Source organism: Lissotriton helveticus, chromosome 1_1 (genome assembly GCF_964261635.1).
Source record: "Lissotriton helveticus chromosome 1_1, aLisHel1.1, whole genome shotgun sequence".
NCBI lineage: Eukaryota > Metazoa > Chordata > Amphibia > Caudata > Salamandridae > Lissotriton > Lissotriton helveticus.
This window is the reverse complement of record NC_136057.1, coordinates 379,426,338-379,448,621: the sequence shown is the minus strand read 5'-3', so window position 1 is coordinate 379,448,621 and position 22,284 is coordinate 379,426,338. Positions and strand designations below refer to the sequence as shown.

Below are 22,284 nucleotides of genomic sequence, written 5' to 3'. Positions count from 1 at the left end.
TAAAAGGGAGATTACGAAATTTCTGGAGGGGCTGCTAGGTCATGCCATCGACCTATCCCCTACACTAATGATCCTTGGTAATGACTCTAAACTGGGCTTAGGAGATGACGAGAGGGCCTTAATATTTATATCTGCTGCAGTACTCCGAATCCTAATTTCTGCAGCTTGGAAAGATGCTACTCCCCCGTCTTTTCAGATGTGGATATCCAGATTGTTGGGTATTCATAATATTGAATCAAGTTTATACAAATTTAAAGGTATTAAAAAACGTGAGAAGGGTGAGCGTCTTTGGGCCCCTGTAACAAACTGAAGGGCTTCTAGAATCTGTTAAGCTGCATCGAATGTCTGTCAAAAGTCTTTATCTGTAATTTATTATTCCTCTCGCTAAACTATTTATCATAGATTCTGTGTAAATATATCAATTTGTATTTTAGACTTGACAATGTTTCTGTAACCACTTGATGAATTTTGTCCTTCCTCTGTACCACTTTCCCAATAAAAAATAAATAAAAATAAAATAAAAAAGTGGTTTCAGTACTCACCATACACCCAACCAATGCAGATAGTTTCAGAAATGGCAACAAACAGGAGACACATTCCACTGGCGGCGTAGTAATCAAAGAGCTGAAATACGTACATCCCACCCTAGAGGGATAATGAGGCAGGAAGAAAAGGGGAGTTATGGAGAAATTAGTCCACCAATGACAAAACAGAAGGAACATGTTTATTATTGAGAATATTTGTCACAGAAGATGAAATTAATAATTACAGTAAGTCATGCAAATGAATTGAGATGCATGAAGATAACCGAAGGGTGATTGGGTGAGCTTAATATATAAAATAAAAGGTCAAATATATAAAAGAAATTAAAAGGTTGAATATGAAAAAGAAGAAGAAAGAGAAAAGGAGAAAGAAGAAGTGGAAGAAGAAGGAAAGGAAGAAATAAGAATGCTGAGATGGAGGGATACATAAAAAATGGGGAAGAAAGGAAAAAACTTAGAGGCAAAGAAGATGAGGAAGAAGAAGAGGATCAAACTGAGAAACAGTCTGGTGGCTCAGTGGACTAATGCATCCACTTCAAAAACCCATTTGTCTTCATGGCCAATGAGTCACAATAAATCCAGTCAGACTTTCATCCTTCCAAATTTGATCAAATGAGCACCACTGAATTGGATAACTTTACACACCTATTATTATCCAGTGTAAAAAGTGTCACAAGTGGTAAACATGTGCATTACAAACACATCTATTATGTTATGGATAGGCTCCTCTCCTGCCCACAGATGTTGCAAGTCATAAACCGGGATATCAAGGAAGCTTGAGCGAGGAAGTTGGGCCGTCGACAGCTGCTGAGGCACGTCTTTTCACCACACTTCATCTCTTTTTTTACTTCACCCCCAAGGCTGCCTGCTAAACTACCTACCAATCTCTCCGGTTTATATCTAAGGGAGGGGATCAATGCATGTAGCATATTGCATTACCGCTGCCACCGCTCTATTTATACCTTCTGACCCCATCATTGCGCTTGGTCCTCTTTCATGGAGAAAGGGATCGGATGGCAGCAGGGCGGGTGAGAGGGCGCAGTGTTGCAACTACTGGTTTGCTGGTTCTTGTCTTCAATTTTAGAGTAAATTCTGGGAAAATGGTGATTGCACACTATGATCTTAGTGCCCCCCTTTTAGCTCTACTCTGGCTCCTAGCTTTGGTCTCTGATATTTGTCCCCCTCATACTCTGGGCAGCCTTAGGTTTTGAGGGCAATGTGTCAAGTTTGAGCCGAACACTGCCCTAGGCATGTTTGACACCTTTGCTAAGGGTTGGCAAAGTTGGTGAAGTGCCACTATGCGGAATTCCATGGATTTGAACAAAAACTCTGTGAAAATCCGCTCTGTGACTCCAGTCCATCTCATCCCAATTAATAAAACAGAAACCTCACATACCTTTGTTAAAACAACAAGTAACTATCTTTACATGCTAAAATGTATATAGTCATCTCACAAAAGTGAAAATGAAAATATAGCAAGCAGTGAGAGACGTGATGATTTTGGGGACCTCCCTAACCTATAGAGAGAACCAAGCAGATGCCATGAACACAAAGAGCACATCATGCTGAACAATTCAGTGGTGCTCCTATGCTCCTAGGACCACCTCAAGCATAGTTATGGGCAAAAATACAATCCCAACCAAAGGCCATGCAAAGCATTATGGGACAAGCTTCTAGAGTGCATTGAATATTATAGTATCCAATATCAAAACATTCCTCAAGCTGCAGCAGCTCTCAGCTGAGAGCTAATATTATAATATTCACTGCTCTCTACAATCTCTCCCCATAATGCTTTGCCGGGCCTTAGGTTGGCATTGGAGGATGGGACCACCACCGAATCGTTCAGCATGATATGCTCTGTGTGTTCAATGCATCTGCTTGGTCCTCCCATTAGGCGAGTGGGACGCCGAAATCATCACCTCTCTTATTGCCTGATATTTTTCAAAGCTCACTTTTGTGAATTGGTTATATGCTATTTAGCATGTAACAGTAAAGTTGTTTTCTCAAGGGGTTGTGGATGCAGTAGCTACCCCCGCTACATGGTGGAGTCAGAGTTTTTGCATGAATTTGTTGTGTTCAATGTAATGCGTAGTTAGCAAATCTCTGCAACCTGCGCTAGGGGAGCGGAGTTCATCGCCCACAGTTAACCTTCGCTCCTCCCAACTTGCCTTGGCTATAATCCCATGGATCCACAAGATCAAAACCGGAGGAAGATCCTTCTCCCACCTCGCCGCCAAGACCCGGAACACCCTTCCTCTCCACTTGAGGCAATGCCTGTTGCTTACCCAATTCAGGAAGGATCTCAAGATCCGGCTCTTCGACAGAAGCCCTGCGCACAGACAGATCAGCAGCCCCCCAGCACCTTGAAACCCTCATGGGGGGTTAGCTGCCCTAACAAACCCTTCATTGATTGATTGATTGTGACCCCTTCCAAGCCACACCCAACCCTCAGCTCTTAGCTCTCTTCAGCCTCAGCGTTTGCCATTCTCTGCAGTCAGCTATGTGATGAGTAGAAACTGAAGGTCAACTGTGAATTAGTTGTGGTCCAGCTGTGTGTGGTGGAGGCGGTGGTGGCTAGCCCACGGGTAGCTATGTGGACGCTCCTACTGGACACTGTGTGCTGCATGCTGTGACATGTTGCAGACCTTGCAGGTTAAATGACTTGTCCTTTTATCTTCTGAACTTGAGAGTTGGATAGTGTTGGATAACTCTAGCAGCATTCATTCTTATTCCTGTACCTGTACTATTCTGTGATTGGAAGTGCTGGTCTGGTGGAAGCCTGGCAGGTGCACGCGGAAGGCTGCTGTTATCTCTCAGACATTGACTACTGACTACTGACTTTGCAGCACAGAGGGGCAGTGGGTTTGAACCTAGGCTGAGTTGGGTTTTCCCAATTTCTTTGCCCTCTGTCTTCTAGATCATCCCCTAGATTTTGGTAAATTATGAGTAAAAGGAAAGCAGGAGAGGCTAAAAGATCAAAAACTTTGGACACGTTTTTGGTCCGAGTAGTAAAGTTGGTCTCAAAGAAGATCAAGCTAGCTTAGGGGAAACTATCACAGGACTTTGGTATTGCCCCAGGTAGTTCTTTAGTTTCCCCCATCAAACTTCAGCACATTCTGCAGCCCCAAAGGAAACAGGTAATGAAGCAAGGGAGTAGTGCACCTTCATGTGTTATGCCTAAAGATAGTGATATCCTCACCGAGTTGATGAACCTCCCTTTGCTAACTCTGAATGATTCACAACTTATCAATTGGGATGTCACATTCAACCTATTGGTTCAAAAATGCGTTTCCCCTCTGATGGAAAAGCGACATGCATTGGAGCTTACTGTAAGGCAGGGGGTTTTGGGAGCAAGCAATGCCTCAATTTAACAGAGGCCTATGCAAGCTCAACCATCCGAGCTTGATGCTGGTTCTAACTGTGAGAACCCACTTCCTAACCTTGGTGGTGATCGATTAGGCTGCCCCTCCATGTGGTGGAAGGCCCTCCTCAACCTCCGATGGATGTGGCAGGCGTAGGTGGGCAAGAGCGACAGGCCAGGAGTAATGGTCTCAAAATTAGTTCTGTCATCAGAGCTGCTAGTTATCTCTGACAAGGAGCCAATTCCTTATCTGAAAACGTCACACACCAGGCCTAATCCCAGCTAGACCTTCCCCCTGAATGTTGTCCCTACCTAGCTGTCCTTACTGGAATCCCCTGCCTCTGGACTCTAGCACAGAAGCTTATGTTAACTTTAAAAATAAAGTCTGTCATTGGCTGAATTGTAACAACACCTTTAGACTATTGGAATATTGTGACATTTTGCTAGTCAAGTGGAATGGGAAGGGATCGACCTGAGAAGGCTGGCCGCCAGCGACAAACAAGCTGGTCACCATGGAGGCGTGTGAAAAGCTTGCACTAGAACAAAAATAAATATGGGAACTCATACCCTCGGTATGGCCCAAGAGATCAAATAAAGCGCATTGTTGATAAATATAAAACAAAAAGCATATAGGAAAATAAAAAGTTAAACCATAAAAATGCAGCTAAATTCAGCAGCAAAACAACATCAACAACTTATTGGAAACTTAAATGGAAAGCATATGAGGAAAAATGGATAACATTGTTCGAGCTGCTGGCCCCCAATAAAACCTAACAATTCTGGCAATACCTCAATAATCTAACTTACAGGGCAACAAATAGAGGAAATTCAGTCTCATGTGAGACATGGGTCACACATGTAAAGTCTCTCTACACCAGAGACCAGGAAAATACCTGCCCAAGTGAATATGCCTCATGAAGACCATCGGCAGAAACAGGAGCTGAGGCACCTACACCTCCTACAGTACATTTCGGTGAAGCAGCAATATGGTCCTAAAAAATATCTGAAAAGACAGCGCCCTGTCCAAATGGTCTGCCAGGCTCCCTATTCAGAGAGGACACAAACATTTGGGACGCAACCCTTACACAGCTATGTACAGAATATTGGCTCCTGGAGGAAGTGCCAGATTCATGGAGGGGCTCTCTTCTGCAGCCTATTTTAAAGAAAGAGGCAAACACAGACCCAAAAAACTACTGCATGATTGCACTATTGGATATCGAGGAAAAGGTTTATGTTAGTACTCGCGCTGGAATTAGCAGACCGGGCACACCCCATTCTATCAGATAGGGTTTCGATCTGGGGCCTCGACAGCTGATATCATAGCCCTCTCGTACCTAGCCCAATAAGCAGTCTCTCACATTCCCCCCCTGTAGTGTAGTTCCTATATTCCCAATAGGCTCTGCGCATTGGAATAACATAAACAATAGTTTAGACGTAGGACTGAGGTCATCTAGGTCTCTACTGACTATGTTAGACTTAATTAGGTTTGCCAGCTAGCTCAGAGGTCACTAGAAACTTTCTCGAATGTTCAGGAAGGAGTTAACTTTCCCAATTAGACAAGAAGGGATTAATTTCTGACAACCGCATAAACATGACAACTTTGCTCCCTCAGAATAAAGAGTATATCTCTAGAGTCGTGTGAAAACAATAGACAGCTATTTCACTCAGTCAATCGTGCATACTTAGTTTCACCAGAGTGCAGAGAAATAGAGAGACGGGAGTTTTTAAATAAAAGGTGTTATTTATTGAGCAGTCTTCTTTCTCATGCAAGAGAAATTAATTGCCACAATTGCAATACTTATCATGAAGTAAAGTGCGTACAGTAAAAGTAGTATTAATAAATAATACTGTAAAAGCATTGATATGGTTTCTTAGCCATATGATACTTTAAAACGGATAAAATATATACATACAAAAAAACATTGACTACGTACTCAACTGGTGCTTCTAAGATACGCCTACCCCGGTGTACCTGACCTAAGCCTAATACGTGGGAAGGAGTAAGCAGGTTGCAGTTTAAGTTGAGTTGGTTTTTTGCCAAGAATCTGAATCAAGAATTCTCTTAAGGTTTTAATCAGCTCCATACCTTCGTTCTAGAATGAAGGAGGTCTTGTATCTCTCTCTCAGGACTCGATCTCCCAGCAACCCACAATTGTGACTGGAAACACCGGAGCTGGATTTTCTCGGCAGGAGAAAAGACAGTGTCTCTCTCAGTGCGTCAAATGGGAGGGTCGGCTTCCTTCGGCACTCGCATCAGCTGGGCGTCGGGCAAGTAGATAGGCGCTCTGCTCCAAACCACCGTGTGTTTGCTTAAGGCAACGTTGGTATATTTATACCTGGAAGGTGCCGGGTTTGACGTAAGGTTGGACATAAGACGTTACTAAGAACTAACAGTTCTTTCTGGACTCCAGGAGTTCTTGTGCAAATCAAAACAAAAGCAGGGGGAATTCCCGGGCTGCTGGAGGCTTGGTTTGTTTAAAGAACGCGTTGTACTTTCTAGGAGTCTATAGGAGTAGCCTTGCCGTATTTGGACTGCATGGGCTATGACTAAATATGGACATGATTCTTATGCCTTTATAAGGATATGTTTCGTTATAACCACATAAGGGCAAGAATCAGGGATATTTAATTAGGGTCCTAGATACATTCACAACACCCACTCCACGTAATAATGTCCATCATTACTAAATACTAAGCAATAATAAAAATATAACGATGGTTATGTGTTTTCCAACCCACCCCAAAATACATAAATTGTATTTGAAATGGTGTATGGTATATACACGAAAATGAGTATTTATACTGTACATTTTTCAAGCAGTGTTATCATTCAGAAAATGCATATATAAATATTGGCTGAATGAATTGCGAAAATTACATTTATGAAATGGCTCTTAATACAGAAAGGATGGTTGAGACCATTTCATCACACATTTATACAATACTGTACATGTGCTAGAGGCTGAGGTAAAATATTGTCTCTAGTGTCTCCAAAATAGAAGTTCTGTTCTCTAAGAAAAGTTGTACTTTAAGCAGAGTACCATGTGCCAAAAAAAAAAGTAAATATTTTGGAAGTGGAAAAATAATTTCGCTTTCAGGGGAAAAAATAGTTCCAATTGTTTTTAGTAGTTTCGTTTTATCAAAAACTGAAGGCCGAATTCAGAGTTCAGGGAACGCTGTGTGCTCATTGTTTTAAAAGTTATTCTCGTTGTTAGGAGAAAACATCATATCAGACAGGGTTGCGAAAAATTGGTCTACAACAGTAGGTGAGAGTTCGACCAAGTTCGAAAAAGCTGAAATAGTGCATATGTGAGAATCATTGCCATCATCGATGTCGGGATCAGCAATGCTCACAGAAGGTTGTACCTGTGTGGTGCTGCTTTCATCTCGTGCTTCACCACCACCTAGTCGTAATGGTGGAGTCTCAACGAATGCCGTCATCAGAATAGGTAGCCGCTGGGGACTACACGATGCATGAGCCGTTACCGAACCAAGCAAAGTATTGATATCCATAGGTACTGCTGATGGTAGTATAAGACAGATGTCTAACACGCATTCTTCTCCGCATAGCAGACATCGAAGCACAGGTAAGATGCAATCTTGCCAGATTGGTCTGAATGAAAGAAACCAGGTCATATTCTGATCTCTTAGCTGGGCTAATCCGAGGACTTTAGTTATGCGGTCCCGGTAGCGTATAGCTAGGATCGTTTCTTCCATCGTTGCTGGAGTCTTGTCTGCGACTTGGCTTGCCATATCGAAGCAGAAGGATCAAAAATAAAATTCCTGCTACGAGTCCCAAAAGTAGAGGTAGGCCGCCAAAGACAGAATGGACAAAATTCGGAAAGATGCCCAGAACTGTTTCAAAAGGTGTTAACAGTCCCGAAAAAATTGTCTTAAATACATGTGCGATGCCACTGGTATCAGACATGTTTAAATTTGACCTAACATTTCTACGAAATGCACGGGGCAATTTGTTGATAATAGGGAATGTATCTCTGCCGCTGTCCCTGCAACTTGCAGATTATACGTCTCTTTGGACGAGGTTAAAGGCACAGTTGTCTGTAAAAGAATAGACTTCATTCTGCTTAAAGTATCAATTCGAATAGAAGAGATATTCAAAGAAGGCCATATTGCCGCCTCCATGTCTGGATTGCTGTTTGGATACAATACTTGCATACAGCAAATGACCCTGGAAGTAACGGTTACGAGATAGGCTTTTCCTGGCACCATGCCACAACAGCTGTGGTCACTTATTAGAACATAACTACCGTTGGAAAGCTGTCTGAAAAAAGGCTCTATCTGTGTTGCAGGTGTGCCATGCAGGTGACATGAAAGGTTATTTGATGAACCTTCGCAGGCTCCATGCAAGTTAATACCTTGACACAGAAGTGTACCGCTTAGTGATTTTTTACAATTATTACCACTAAGAAATACTTATTTTTTCCCTTCACTATAACATTTATATGTGTAAGGTAAATTCCAGGTCGATTTGATGTATCCTTTACCCAACCTTTCATACAGGCCTGCTGGTATATATTTTTGGCAATACTTAAATTGGAAAGTGGTTATCGGAATTGTAATTGTTCAGTGTATTATCCATTCAATGACAGGTCTCTCTGACATTGTCAATGGTAATCTCTCAAGTTTTTCAATGCTCAGAATCGTATAGTCTGCTCCTTTTTGTGCCAAACTGATTTGTTTATCAGTAAGGTTAAAGATAGAGAATAATGACGTTGTGTTGATTAGACGCCATGGCACGTAGCCTGAACGTATGTTTTGCAACATCCAGCCAAGTTGTACAATAGAACGCAATTGGGACTGACCATGTTGTAACATTAGCAAGTCCTGCTCTATTATATCAATAGCAGAGGATACAATGCTGTCCAGTGAATATATTCTGGAGGACAGAGTCGTTAACCCATTGTCCACTACAGAAAGTGATTTTTCCAAATTTATACGATCAATTTCTCGTATTTTTTCTGCAGTTTCAATTTGTGTTACTTTCCAAGCTTCGTTGTATGCAGCGTATATACCAGCGTACATGAAACGTTTTTGACGCTGTTTGCGAGGTCCCAGTATGAAATCTCGCAAGTCAGCACCGTCTTTAAGTAAAGTCAAGTGTTGCTTAATTTCAGCCAGTGTGGATTTTTGTAGCCACTCAAGGCATAGTTTCCCTACACTGTATGTTGTAACTATCCCTGGATGTTGTCTCTGGGAATATCTTGGGTCTGGTCTGTTCTGTTTTAGCCCATGTGTTTTGTTCAGGAATGTATCTTGACAGTTATTTGTGTCTGTGGGCCAGATCAACCATTTTTTCCAATCAGGATTTGTTCTGTTTTGGTGTAAAATATGGGATACGTCTATCTCCACATCTGTAGTGCTATTACTATCAGGTATGGGCTTTGGAATAGACGGTTTATTTAAGTCTTTTATCTTGGCTAAACCAAGACAGGTTGTTTGTTGAATGGTGTCATTCAGGAATATTATCTGTTCTGGGATCATGCAGGCTCTAAATAATGATTCTAAACCTTGGACCTGCCAGTCTTTCGTACCCCAGATGGTTTTTTGTTTCAATGTTGTTTTTCCAAAATTCAAAACCAAAAGTAGACATTTTTTCATAAAATGTTTCAGAATAAATCAATTTAGTATTTGTCAACATTGTTTTCATTCCTGTCTTATTTAACATTTTGAAAATAAAACGTTTCTGGATCAGTCGTGTTAAACCCTGAGAAGTATGGGAATTTCTCATAAAATGTTTTCGAACTGCCTTTAGGCGGTTTTGCACAATGTTCCCATTGGTTATAATTAAAAACATTTCTAGGTTGAGCAGTTTTATGCAAATAGTGATCACCAAAATGATTATAACAGTACATTTCTTCATAGTTTGATGAACCCTGCAAATAATCATGTTCTGTGAATTTAGCTGACATAACTAAATCTGACATCATATTATTAATATTTTCAAAGTCCCAATGATCAGAGAAATAACTTGGGTTTACAAAGTCACTTAATGAAACCTTGAACTGGTGTAGATATTTCAAGAGCTCAATCGGGCCATACATTTCATAATCCGTTTTGTCCCATGCTACCCCACCGGGTATTAGATTGGCTGTGATGTTCACTGATGACAGTTCTCTTTTCTCGATGTGAGATGATCTGTGAGGCTATAGGACCAAGTTGATGTTCTGACTTGCTGTGTCCAAGGTACTATATTTTCCATCAATAAATCTACCCAAACATAAAACCATGATGAGCCAAAGCATGAGGAAAAGTACACCTAACACAATCCATAATTTAATCCATGGAGAAATGAGATATGTTTCTTTGAGTTGATGAAAGAGTTCAGTTACTTTGTCTTTGAAAGTTTTTGTTGCTGGCGTTTCTTTATGTTCACTTGGATCATCAGAAAAGTCATCGAAATTGATGAAGTAGCCAGATGCAGTTCTGTCAATTGTTGGAATTGCTTCCGGATTTTCTTTAGTCTTTGGATCTTTCTTTGGGACATTAGTATAGTCCGATGCTACATCATTGTAGACAGGTGTTTCTTGACGAACTGTTGCAATTTGGGTTTTAAGAGGCACAAGTTCCATGGCTTTGTGCATAGTCCTTTTTTGTTCACTGCAGGTTCATCAAAAGTGATTAGTCTCTCAGTTTGAACCTCTTGGATTGTAGCAAGATTTGGTCTTCTGCTATTTCTTGGGAGTCCACTGGGCCTATTACTTATTATTGGCCACATGATTGTGGTTTTACCAGGTCGATGGATACAACTCTGTTCTCCTTTTTACCAGCAAGGGGCGGTAGTACTACTGATCTTGTTCCGCTGACAGCTAAGACAGGTACTGCTTTTCTGTAAGAAGGCCCAAATTCCTTCTTCACTGCGATCTTCTCTCTCACTAGATCCCCAATCTTTGGAATCCAGACAGGTCTTGCTGGGACAGGTGGGTTCTCTTCAGTGGCTGTTGGCTTTAACTTTATGTTACTTAGACTTCTTCTTGTTTCATTTAAGTCCTGTAAAACAGCCAAACGATCTTTGATATCAAAGGCTTTTTCTTTCACCACTGAAGTCTGACAATCTAAGTCCTGGATTTTCATTCTAGTGCCGAACAATAGTTTGTATGGAGTGATACCCTTTAGAGGATTTCTTGGCAGATTGTTAAGACTACGTTGGACACTTGTTAGATGTTTGACCCACCCATCACGCAAACCTAATACCCTCGCCGTTATAGATTGCTTTATGTCACATTTTTTTCTTTCCACTAACGCATTACCCTCAGGATGGAAGGGGGAAGAGTACTGCAATGCAATGCCAATGCTGGCCATGGCCTCCTTGTAATCTCGAGAGCTAAACGCAGGACCCTGGTCAGAATGTAGAATGCCAATTGCGTATGTGCCGATAAAGACTCGCAAATCTTTGTATAACAGTTCTGGCGTCAGCCGAGCGCTGGTGCCTACATCTTAAGTGAATCTAGTCTTAATAATTATGGGACCGCCTTTTTCCTTCTGGAGTTTTGTGAATAGATAGCCTGATGCTTTCTAATGAGGGTATCTGGGCTGGTGTCTCATCTGGTTCACCACTGCAATCTCTATTGCAGTTCTGACAATTAGTTGCAAAGTTGTAAATTTGCACGCACATCCCCGGCCACCAGTATTGTGATTGTAATTCTATTACAGATTTCAAGATCTCTTGGTGCCTCAGACCCTGTCCCATGTGTGCTTCTTGAATCAAGTAAGCTCTCCGGTTCGTGTTTGGAATTACTCTATCCCCCCACTCCAGGGATTTGAGCAAAAGGAATGGAGTTCGCATCAAATATGTATTTATTTCCGAGTGGATAGTTAAGAGGTAACGCCGCATAGTTTCCTTCAATTGAGGCTCTTACTGCTAGTAGCGTTTCACCGTCTATTTGTTTTTTAGTACGCTTTTTTGTAGCTATGGAAGCCGGTTGAACCGCTGCTGCTGTGGCTCTGTTAGCCAATGAATTCCCTGCAACGTGAACGCCATCACGTTGATGACTCAGTGTATGTATCACGTGAGTCTTTCGTAGTTCTTTCTCCAAAAGAACTACTTGTTCCCATAGCTTTTTATGCTTTATTGTGGCACCTGTGTCATCTTTGTAACCGTTTTTGATCCATGTCTGCATGTCATTATTGTAAGACCTGGCGCAGTAATGCGAATCGCACACTATTAGTGGGCATTTTCAAGCGCCATCTTTAAAGATCTTATTTTAGCTCGCTGGGCTGTACAGTTTCTGAGTGATTCAGTTTTGGTGATTATCGGTCTGAATTTACCTAAGCGGCAGCGACCTTTAACAATCGCGCACGCTGCATTGTAGGATTTTTTATCCACATCGTAGTGTTGTGCAAATCTGTCCATGTAGATTACACAAGTGTACTGTTCTAGAGGTAGAATTTCGATTGGCAGAGGATATTCATGTTCGTATTCTAGATCTTCTAGTCTTTTCATTTTTGGATCAAACGCGTGTTTCACATCTTCTGCAGCAAGAGAATTTTCCCATTGTATCCATTTTGGATCTAATGCCACAGCATTCGGAATGCGTGGTCTTGTCAATGCCTCAAGGGCTGATACTGCTGTTAAAACAGATATGCTCTTGCCTTGGGCTAGGGCTCTTTCTTTTGCTACAGCGGTTTGAACCGCTGTTAGGATTTTTTCAGTAGAACTGAATTTCATTTCAGCTTGTGTGTACAAGTGTGATTTATAAGCTATTGGTACCGTTTCTCCCTCATTAGAGTTCAGGTACGTGAATCCGCATCTTCCAGGGATGACTTGGATTACAAGGTTGCGTTCATTTGCGCGTGTTTGCAGTTTTGTTTTAGTTAACATGTCTGTTTGTAATGATGTTAAAATCTCTGTGTGTTTGATTGGTTTGAAATCAGGTTTTATTAATTCATATAGAGGTTTAACCCTCTCTGCATAATTTAGAATGTATGTTCTTCCGAAATTCAGGAAACCTAGTATTGATTGTAAGTTCTTCAGCATTTTTGGAGCTTGGAGTACAGCACACTTCTCTAAGAAGTTGTCTGCTAGGCTTTTGCCTTCACTTGATAATTCATATCTTAAAAACAGGACAGTTAGATGGGCAATTCGTGACTTTTTAAAGTTGAATTTGTACCCTTCAGCTGCGAACCCAAGTATTATGGTGTTCACTCTTTTTAAGTGAGTCTCCAGGTTGTCGTCTGTAAGATAGATGTCATCGACATATGATAATGCCTCATCATCATACATTTGTAGTAACTCTGTTACCCTTGCTGAGAATAATCCTGGGCTGTTCTTGAATCCCTGTGGGAGTCGACAGAATTGTTTTTGCGACCCTATTATTGAGAAAGCGGTCAAATACCTGCTTTCAGGTGCAATGTTTTGACAAAAGAAGCCATTTGAGATATCTAATGTTGTTTTATATTTTTTGCGCACAATGTTATTCATTGGTGCTGCACTGTGTGAGTTTTGTACTGCAAATGTTTTGCAGCAGGAGTTTAGGTGTCTGTAGTCCAAAACTAGACAATATGAATCGTCTGGCTTGGAGACAGGAAACAAAGGATTGGTCATTTGTGAGGTGCATGTTTTGATCACCCCCTGATATTCAAGTTGATCTAAGATCTCCCTGATTTGCTTTTTAGCTTCTTGCTTAACTGGGTACTGCCGTTGTGCAGTAGGTTGACTTTTAACTGGATTTTTGGGGAGGAGAATCCTCATCCCATCCTACATGATTTTTATATAATGCAGGAGCTTGGGCCACTGCCCATTTTCTTGCAAATGTGTATTTTTTATGAATTGGAATATGATTTGAGAAGGCAGGCATAATCATTTCTTCGCCATGTGGGCACTCCCTGACAAACTCTGGTGGCCAGTCTCTCTCAGCTAGAAGGATATCATAGCCTTTCGAAAGGTTATCCCAAAAGAGACCCTTTTTTTTCCTAGTTTTATCCCCCTCTATACGCAATGTTATTTCATATAATTTATGGGGTTTGCTAACTCTGGTGTCTGCAGTTTCCACTTGAATGTATTCATTCGTGTCCACTGTCTCCAGAAGATTCATCAGGATCTTGCGAGCTATTGTTACTTCTGCTGCGCTGTCTAGCATTGTCTGGGCTCACTCTCCGTTTTTCAGTTGTGTCCTCAGAATCCTCGGCATGTTTTATTTTAATACTAGCTACCTTCTTTCTTGGAAATTGAATTTTTTTTAGTTTGATGAGCAGGTTCCTTGTCTTTGGACTTGAGGTGCTCTTCCTTTTGTTCTGACCGTCCTCTTCTTTCCGATTTCTGTGAGAAAGTCTGAAAAGATCGAGAGGGACGTGTATCAATATCTTGATATCTGTCAGGTTTTCTCAATTTATCCTTAGCTCTAAGGTTGTATCTTTTCTCAGAGGGCTCCCTCTGGGGAGACTAGCTTCTTCGTCTGGAGATCTATCTCTCCTTTGAGGAGACCTTCCTCTGGACTGAAACCATTTTTCTCTGGGAGTGGATTGTTTATTACCCTCCCAACTCTTTTTTGAAGTGTTGAGATTATTTCTAATAAATGTTTTTTCAGGATTTTCAGTTAGTTGTGGTTGTAGTGGTTTCCCACCCATACTATCTCTTCCTAGTTCTTCATATGATTTTTCTATGATTCTGGCAAGTTCAAAAGGTTGTTCTGCTATATCTGTTTCTTTCAATTTCTGGCAGATCGCCATGGATGCTGCTTCTCCTTTTATGTTGGCTAGTAATATAGCTGAGACTTGCTTAAAGTCTTTCAGTAATTTCATACCTAGAGTTAAAGCAGGTTCTGGACCGTATGCACTTTGAATCTGTCTTAGTACGTCTGGTATAACCGCCATGGACGGAACACCATGTGTTTTTGTGTATATCGAAGCAAAGACTGTGCCCCAAGTGTCACAGTCCTCCACATGTGGTGCGATCCCCATTGGAAGGCAGATAGTCAGAATTCTGTGTTTTTCATGAGGTGTAGTATCAGGAAATACTGCCTCTATTTGAGTGATTTTCTGAGCTAACCAGAATGGAATTTGTTCCCCTTTTGCGGGTATTTTGCCAATGGCTGATTGCATATTCTGTGGTGTGATTTTATTTGTGTTCCCCTAGTGAGGGGTATGCTGTGGAATTTTTATTGCTGGTTGGACTGTTGAAGTCGGCATGACATATTGGACCAATTGTCTATGTATTTTGATTAGTTGTTTTAGCTTTAGCCCGGTCTGACATTTTTTCTATGTCGGGATGTGGGGTGTAGCTGGCTAGAACCAGCCACGTGGCTCCTGGTCTACCTAGTGGACCGAGCCTGGTGATGTGATTTTGATGTTTTAGGGCGCCATTAAACCAGAGCAGGTGCTCTTGGTAAGTTAGTGGGATTTCAACGTCCTCGAAAGGAGCGTATTCATCCGGAGATTCCTCTATTTTGTAATAGTGGAAATCTTGTGTTACAGCGTGTGCTGCTGGAAAATGTATCCATGAATAGAATACCTCTGTCTGCCGATATTCATGGGCCTCTACCACGAATATGACTGTACCACCTCTCGGTGATAGTCCATTTTCTATAAGTTTAAGAGTTATAGTTTCTCTTACATTTACCGGAATGATTCTAGCATTTGGGTCTTCATCTCGGAGACTTGTGTCATCCGCTAGGAGTTGAGCTGATATTCTAGCTTTCTCCCTTTCATCATCACTTTCCGCCATTTGCTGACTGAAAGTTTTGTTGCAGAGCAAGTTTCAAGTAAACAAAGATTAGGTGCACAATATTTTGGAACACTGTATCCTTCAACGTTGACTAAACCAAAAACTAATACATAGGAATCTCTTCCTAGTAAGTTCCGGCGGATATTAACCTTTTACCCACTCCAGACGTCTATTGGAGTTTTTACGGGAAAAGGGGTCTGTGTGAAAAAGCACGACTGAGTTACTCTAATGACTTGCGTTAGATTATCGCCTTACCAAACGTTGGGCGCCATGTAGTGTAGTTCCTATGTTCCCAATAGGCTCTGCGCATTGGAATAACATAAACAATAGTTTAGACGTAGGACTGAGGTCATCTAGGTCTCTACTAACTATGTTAGACCTAATTAGGTTTGGCAGCTAGCTCAGAGGTCACTAGAAACGTTCTTGAATGTTCAGGAAGGAGTTAACTTTCCCATTTAGACAAGAAGGGATTAGTTTCTGACAACCGCATAAACATGACAACTTTGCTCCCTCAGAATAAAGAGTATATCTCTAGAGTCGTGTGAAAACAATAGACAGCTATTTCACTCAGTCAACCGTGCATACTTAGTTTCACCAGAGTGCAGAGAAATAGAGAGACAGGTGTTTTCAATAAAAGGTGATTTATTGAGCAGTCTTCTTTCTCATGCAAGAGAAATGAATTGCCACAATTGCAATACTTATCATGAAGTAAAGTGCGTACAGTAAAAGTAGTATTATGAAATAATACTGTAAAAGCATTGATATGGTTTCTTAGCCATATGATACTTTAAAACGGATAAAATATATACATACATAAAAACATTGACTAATATATAATAAAAAAATATATAATATATATAATATATATATATATATATATATATTATATAATAATAAATATATATATATATATATATATATATATAATAAATACGCCTACCCCGGTGTACCTGACCTAAGCCTAATACATGGGAAGGAGTAAGTAGGTTGCAGTTTAAGTTAAGTTGTTTTTTTGCCAAGAATCTGAATCAAGAATTCTCTTAAGTGTTTATTCAGCTCCGTACCTTCGTTCTAGAATGTAGGAGGTCTTGTATCTCTCTCTCAGGACTCGATCTTCCAGCAACCCGCAAGGGTGACTGGAAACACCGGAGCTGGATTTTCTCGGCAGGAGAAAAGACAGCGTCTCTCTCAGTGCGTCAAATGGGCGGGTCGGCTTCCTTCGGCACTCGCATCAGCTGGGCGTCGAGAAAGTAGATAGCCGCTCTGCTCCAAACCACTGTGTGTTTGCTTAAGGCAACGTTGGTATATTTATACCTGGAAGGTGCCGGGTTTGACTTAAGCTTGGACATAAGACGTCACTAAGAACTAACAGTTCTTTCTGGACTTCAGGAGTTCTTGTGCAAATCAAAACAAAAGCAGGGGGAATTCCTGGGCTGCTGGAGGCTTGGTTTGTTTAAAAAACGCGTTGTACTTTCTAGCAGTCTATGGGAGTAGCCTTGCCGTATTTGGGCTGCATGGGCTATGACTAAATATGGATATGATTCTTATGCCTTTATAAGGATATGTTTCGTTATAACCACATAAGGGCATGAATTGGGGATATTTAATTAGGGTCCTAGATACATTCACAACACCCCAGTTTGCACCTTTTGTCATCAACTTTTCAGCAGCCTTTGATGGGGTAGTCCACAACATCCTTTCATGGAAACTGGAGCGGTAAAACATCTGCTTAAAATTACTGCAAGCTATTAGGTCATTGTAAGGATTATACTCACCCAGGAGTCCGCCAAGGAAAAAATTGACACAGAATGAGGGTTAAAGCAGTGGTGCATGCAGGCACCATTATTATTTAATCTATACACCACAGATCTGGGCCCGGCACTACGTGGAGCCTCTCTTGCTACACTAAGAATTGGGAACAAAAAATTCCATCTGATGCAATATGCAGACAACTTAGTCCTTCTGGATCACACCAAAGTGGGCCTTCAAAAAGCTCTCAATGCATTGCCTAAATACAACCTCCAGAACAAGCTGGCTGCCAATGCAAGCAAATCTAAAATAGTGATATTTGGCAACCACCCAAAAAGGTTAGCCAAATGGTGGCTTGGAACACTCAATCTGGACTGTGTACAAGGCTACGAATACCTGGGTGCATGGTTAAGTGAAACAGGCTGCCTCTTGCTCCATCTTCAAAAAAATAGGCTTAAAGGGAAGAGGGTCATGTATGTCCTTTGCAAGTTAAATGCTGCCCTTGACAGTACAACGATGGCTATTCGAAAGGTAATACGGGCCAAATTGCTCCCGTCGGTTAACTACACACAGCTGGCATTCCCCAACATGCTACTTGAGGATCTGGAAAAAATACAATACTCAGCTTATAGCAAACTATTTTGTCTTCCCTCCTGCACAAGAAACACCTTGATCAACCTAGAATTCAATCTCACCCAACAAAAACTTGAAGGGCTGTCCGCTCTGGCAAAATATTTCTTCCTGGTAACCGCAGCCACAGAATATTCCACGAAAGCACTCATAGCAACCATTTTCACCAGACCGAACAATCCCTGGTCTGCAAAACCTTTCGGCTGTATAGGAATCCTTACAACTGGCCATCAAGAACTGGGATCCAAATATAATTGATTATACAACCATTAAAACAACAATAAAAATACATCTGAGCCTCCGGTCTTACACTCTAGATTTGGAATCCCTCCAGGCAAGGGACTTCCACGAAACCATGCAACTGCCACAAACATTCCCAACAACAATGCCTCACTTTATTCAGGCATTGGGTAGGCAGGCCCTAAATCAGATCCTAGCAGCAAGGCTGTTCCCACTTCCCAAAAGAGAACGGTATCCAACCTGAACACCAATCACATGCATCATAGAGTGCAGGCTGTGCAAATACAAGAGGGAATCACTGTCACACACACTTTTATGGTGCTTGGTACAGCAACTGTTCCGCTGAATCCATCGCAGGACAATCTTCCTCTGTGAGAACACTCGTACAGCAATTGAAGCTGTCTGCCTGCTTTACACCTTGGAAACTGTGAAAATCATGGCCATTTTTGTTAAATTTGTTCAGCACACCTGCACTCTTCTGAAAGACAAAATGGCATAGCAGGAAGTCATCAACAGCCAGATGAGTCTCTCATTACTATGGGCCCTATTTTCACGTGATCTACCATCATGACAGCACCCAAAGCCATTTTGGATATTATCAACCCCACAAGTTCTACGTTTGGCTGCACAGATACGTTGAAAGTAAAATATTGATTTTGTCCTCTGTGGCACGTTGGGCTAAAAAGCACTTGCACTTTAGCAAAGACCTCCAAATGAAAAAACCCTTATCTTTATAGTAGCACGTTCCAAATTTGCCACCAAGGAATTATTCAGCTATAAGACTTTAGGATAAGACATTATTTATCACATATACAATTGTTGACATGATTTTACTGAGCATTTTTGCATTTAAATTATGTTTTAAAATTTGGTTGTTCTGCTGCCAGGTATTTTCTTTTATATGTAATGATTTTCATTCATTCGTAGTTAGGAGGGGGGTTTGGATCGGCCCGAGCGTATTGCTAGGGACTGTGTCATCGTTCATTGTAGGAGCCCTGGTGCAGCATAACAGCTTATTATCTGTGCAAGGGAGACCCACTTGAAGAAAGATGGTATTAAATTGGTCCCCCTTGTTTTTTTATCGACCTCTCCAGTTGGAACAGTCCCGACTTCCAACGAATTTTCCCCCCTCATTATTGTGGATGAACAAGATTGACTCTTAGGCTCAGCCAATAGTTACAGCACTTACCTATAACCTCAATGAAAGTATTAGACCATGTTGAACCAAGGGTTTCTTCTCTCCCATATTGCAGCAGTACTCTATTAGTCTCCTGGAATGTTGCTGGCTTGCTCTCAAAGCTCTCTTGTTCCATATGGGGCGATTTTATAAACACATTTGATATTTCTGCTTTCCAAGAAACATGGGCACTGGCCCCACAATTCCGTGGAGGGTATGTGAATTTTTCTGTGCCTGCTACCTCCTCAGGAAAGGGTAGACCATTGGGGGGCTCTCAGTATGGGTCAGGACTCCTCTATTTTGTAACTCTAAGGTTATCACTTTGAACATTGTAGTTGGTCAATGTATTCTTTTATCGTTCCCCTCGGGTAGTGTGTACTATTTATATAATGTGTATTGTAGGACCAGCAGCAGTGGAGCTGAGTCCCAGGTATTTGATCTGCTGGCTTGCCATAAGACTGACCTGCAGACATAATATATTAAAATAGTTGTGGGGGACCTTAATTCTAGATACAGATCATTGACAGTCCTGCAAGAAGTCCTCCGTAACTAAGAAGACCAAGTTTAGTGTATTCCGGAAATTACACTCCCTCCTGTAAAGCGGTGATCTCCTGCAGTATTGGAACTGAATGCATTTACTCTCAGAATAGGAGGCTTAGGAGATATTGTGAAGTAGAAGAGACTTAAATAAAATGGGTGGGGTGGGGACAAAGAACATAGCTGAAGAGAGGATAGTAGGAAAATAGTAGTTAATAAATCCAGACAGAAGTTTATTGAGTCAAATAAAAGGATGAGAGGGTCACCAGCCAAGATTCTTAACTGGACAAAAGAGGGAAATAAAATAAAGTAGTATTTAAAGGGATTAAATTGACAAATAAGAAGAGAATGTAGCAAAAGATATGTACAAAAGGACATCAAAATAGACAAATGGTGACATTAAATAGGCGGTAAAGCATGGACAGTTATAAATATGATATGTGCTTTCTATTTTAGCATATAGTCATGTGTGACGTTCCTGCTAAACAGAACCTAAGGTGGATCAACTAATACAAAACTAGGATAGGGCAGGAAAAGAAGCACATTCAGCTCAGTTTCACATGTCCCATGCTGATGCACACACTGTCCCAACCATGTTAAACTTTTAATAAAATCTCTCAATTTCTCAATTATTCATTGATCCTCAAATAGAGTTGATGTTCGAAAATCAAAGGGGAAGCTATGGCATTGAGGTTCCTGATCTCCTAGGCATACTAAGCAATTTTGCATATAATAGAAGCAACAAAAACACTGTTACAGGCTGGGTAAAAGAAAAAAGTGTGTGCCGTTAAATAGCATGAATACCTGGATAATATAATGGTAAATTTCCTTTCACCAACTTTTACTCTTCAAGAACAAAGGGCCATATTATCAAGGAAGCTGCAGTAGTTTATCGACGCTTTACCGGCAGGAAACTGCCGATAAAGCGGCTATAATGGGCTTGATAATATGCAATTCGAATTTCAATCGAAGCCCAGGTTAGATGTGTGAACATCGAACCTGGGCTTCGATTGAAATTCGAATCGCATATTATCAAGCCCATTACCGCCGCTTTATCGGCAGTTTCCTGCCGGTAAAGCGTCGATAAACTACCGCAGCTTCCTTGATAATATGGCCCAAAGTCTCTATGAAGTTAAGTGCATCTGCCATCATGCAAATAACTTTCAAATGTGTAATCTATTTTTATAATAGAAAGACTCCTATGACAGGACTACCACAAGAACCACCTCCTGATACACTTCCTATATATAGCACCCAAGCAGTAACCATGGAGGCAGCCAACAACTCATCTGCACAGGATATCTCAGGGAAATGACATGAGCACTGTGATGTAGTACTGATCACTGGGGGCACCATGTTCATCTTCAATGCACCTATATATGTATGTATGTATGTATGTATATAGTATTTTTATAGCGCAAACCTAGCTAAAAGGCAGTGGAGGGCTGCACACGGGCAAAGGCAAGCATGAAGCATAAGGACAAGCATAAAATGAATGAGTAAGAAGAGAGGAAGCTGACTTGTGAATGGTTAATGAATTCTGAGGTAGTGTTCTTTAAAGAACAAATGATGAAGCATGCCACCATGGGACTTTTGGTGGGTGAGGGTTATATTAAGAAAACCTACTGTTCTACTTAAATAATACCACAGGAAGTAAATTGAGAACAGAAGTACAGGTGGACTTTCTTTGGCTATTTATAATCAAACAATATAAAAAGACCTCCTGATTTTCCTTTCTACAAGCAAGAGAAATCCATAGTGGGTTGAGCTTAAACAACATAAAAACCTACCTTAAATTTAGTAAAGATTGAAAATGAAGAGGGACAAATTAACAATATTTTCCTTTTCTTCATTCGACATGTTCCAGTTGTAAGGGAGTCTCACCATATTCATCATCAGAAAAACACTGGACCTGATTCACAATTGTAAACTGAGAGGAAATTCTAACATTACGACTTTCAGAATTCACAAAGGGCATTTACGAGTAGTAAAGCTAGATATTTGTCTTGGTTTTGGTCTCAGTTAAACTTAAGACCAAAACTTAAGTTTAACTGAGACAAAAGTCTAACTTTACTGCTCGTAAATGCCCTTTTTGAATACCAAAAGTCGTAAAGTTAGACTTTCGTCTCAGTTTGCCTTTGTGAATTGGGCCCACTGTGTCACCCAAATGCATAAGACATACGAAACAGACATGGAGACAATGGATATCTATTATTCAGTACAAAAGCCTTGCAGAGGATTAGCTTCCTTCCCATGCAATAATAGTACCTGTGGTCACCCTCTAATACATATTCTTCCAGAATCCAGATGATGGAGGGTAGTACTGCCAGATTTTGGTGGGAGGGAAAAGTATATAACCCTGTGCTAT

At 41.0% G+C, this 22,284-nt stretch overlaps 1 protein-coding gene across 4 annotated transcripts in view; it reads right to left on the bottom strand.

Annotated features, from left to right (window-relative positions):
• LOC144809415 (sodium- and chloride-dependent GABA transporter 2-like) overlaps window positions 1-22,284 on the bottom strand; it is a 944,332-nt gene that overhangs the window by 23,818 nt on the left and 898,230 nt on the right. For all 4 annotated transcript variants that reach the window (XM_078673711.1, XM_078673714.1, XM_078673713.1 and 1 more), the window contains one exon: window positions 543-645. In XM_078673711.1, coding sequence (XP_078529837.1) covers window positions 543-645 — 103 coding nt within the window. The remainder of the gene's footprint in view (window positions 1-542; window positions 646-22,284) is intronic.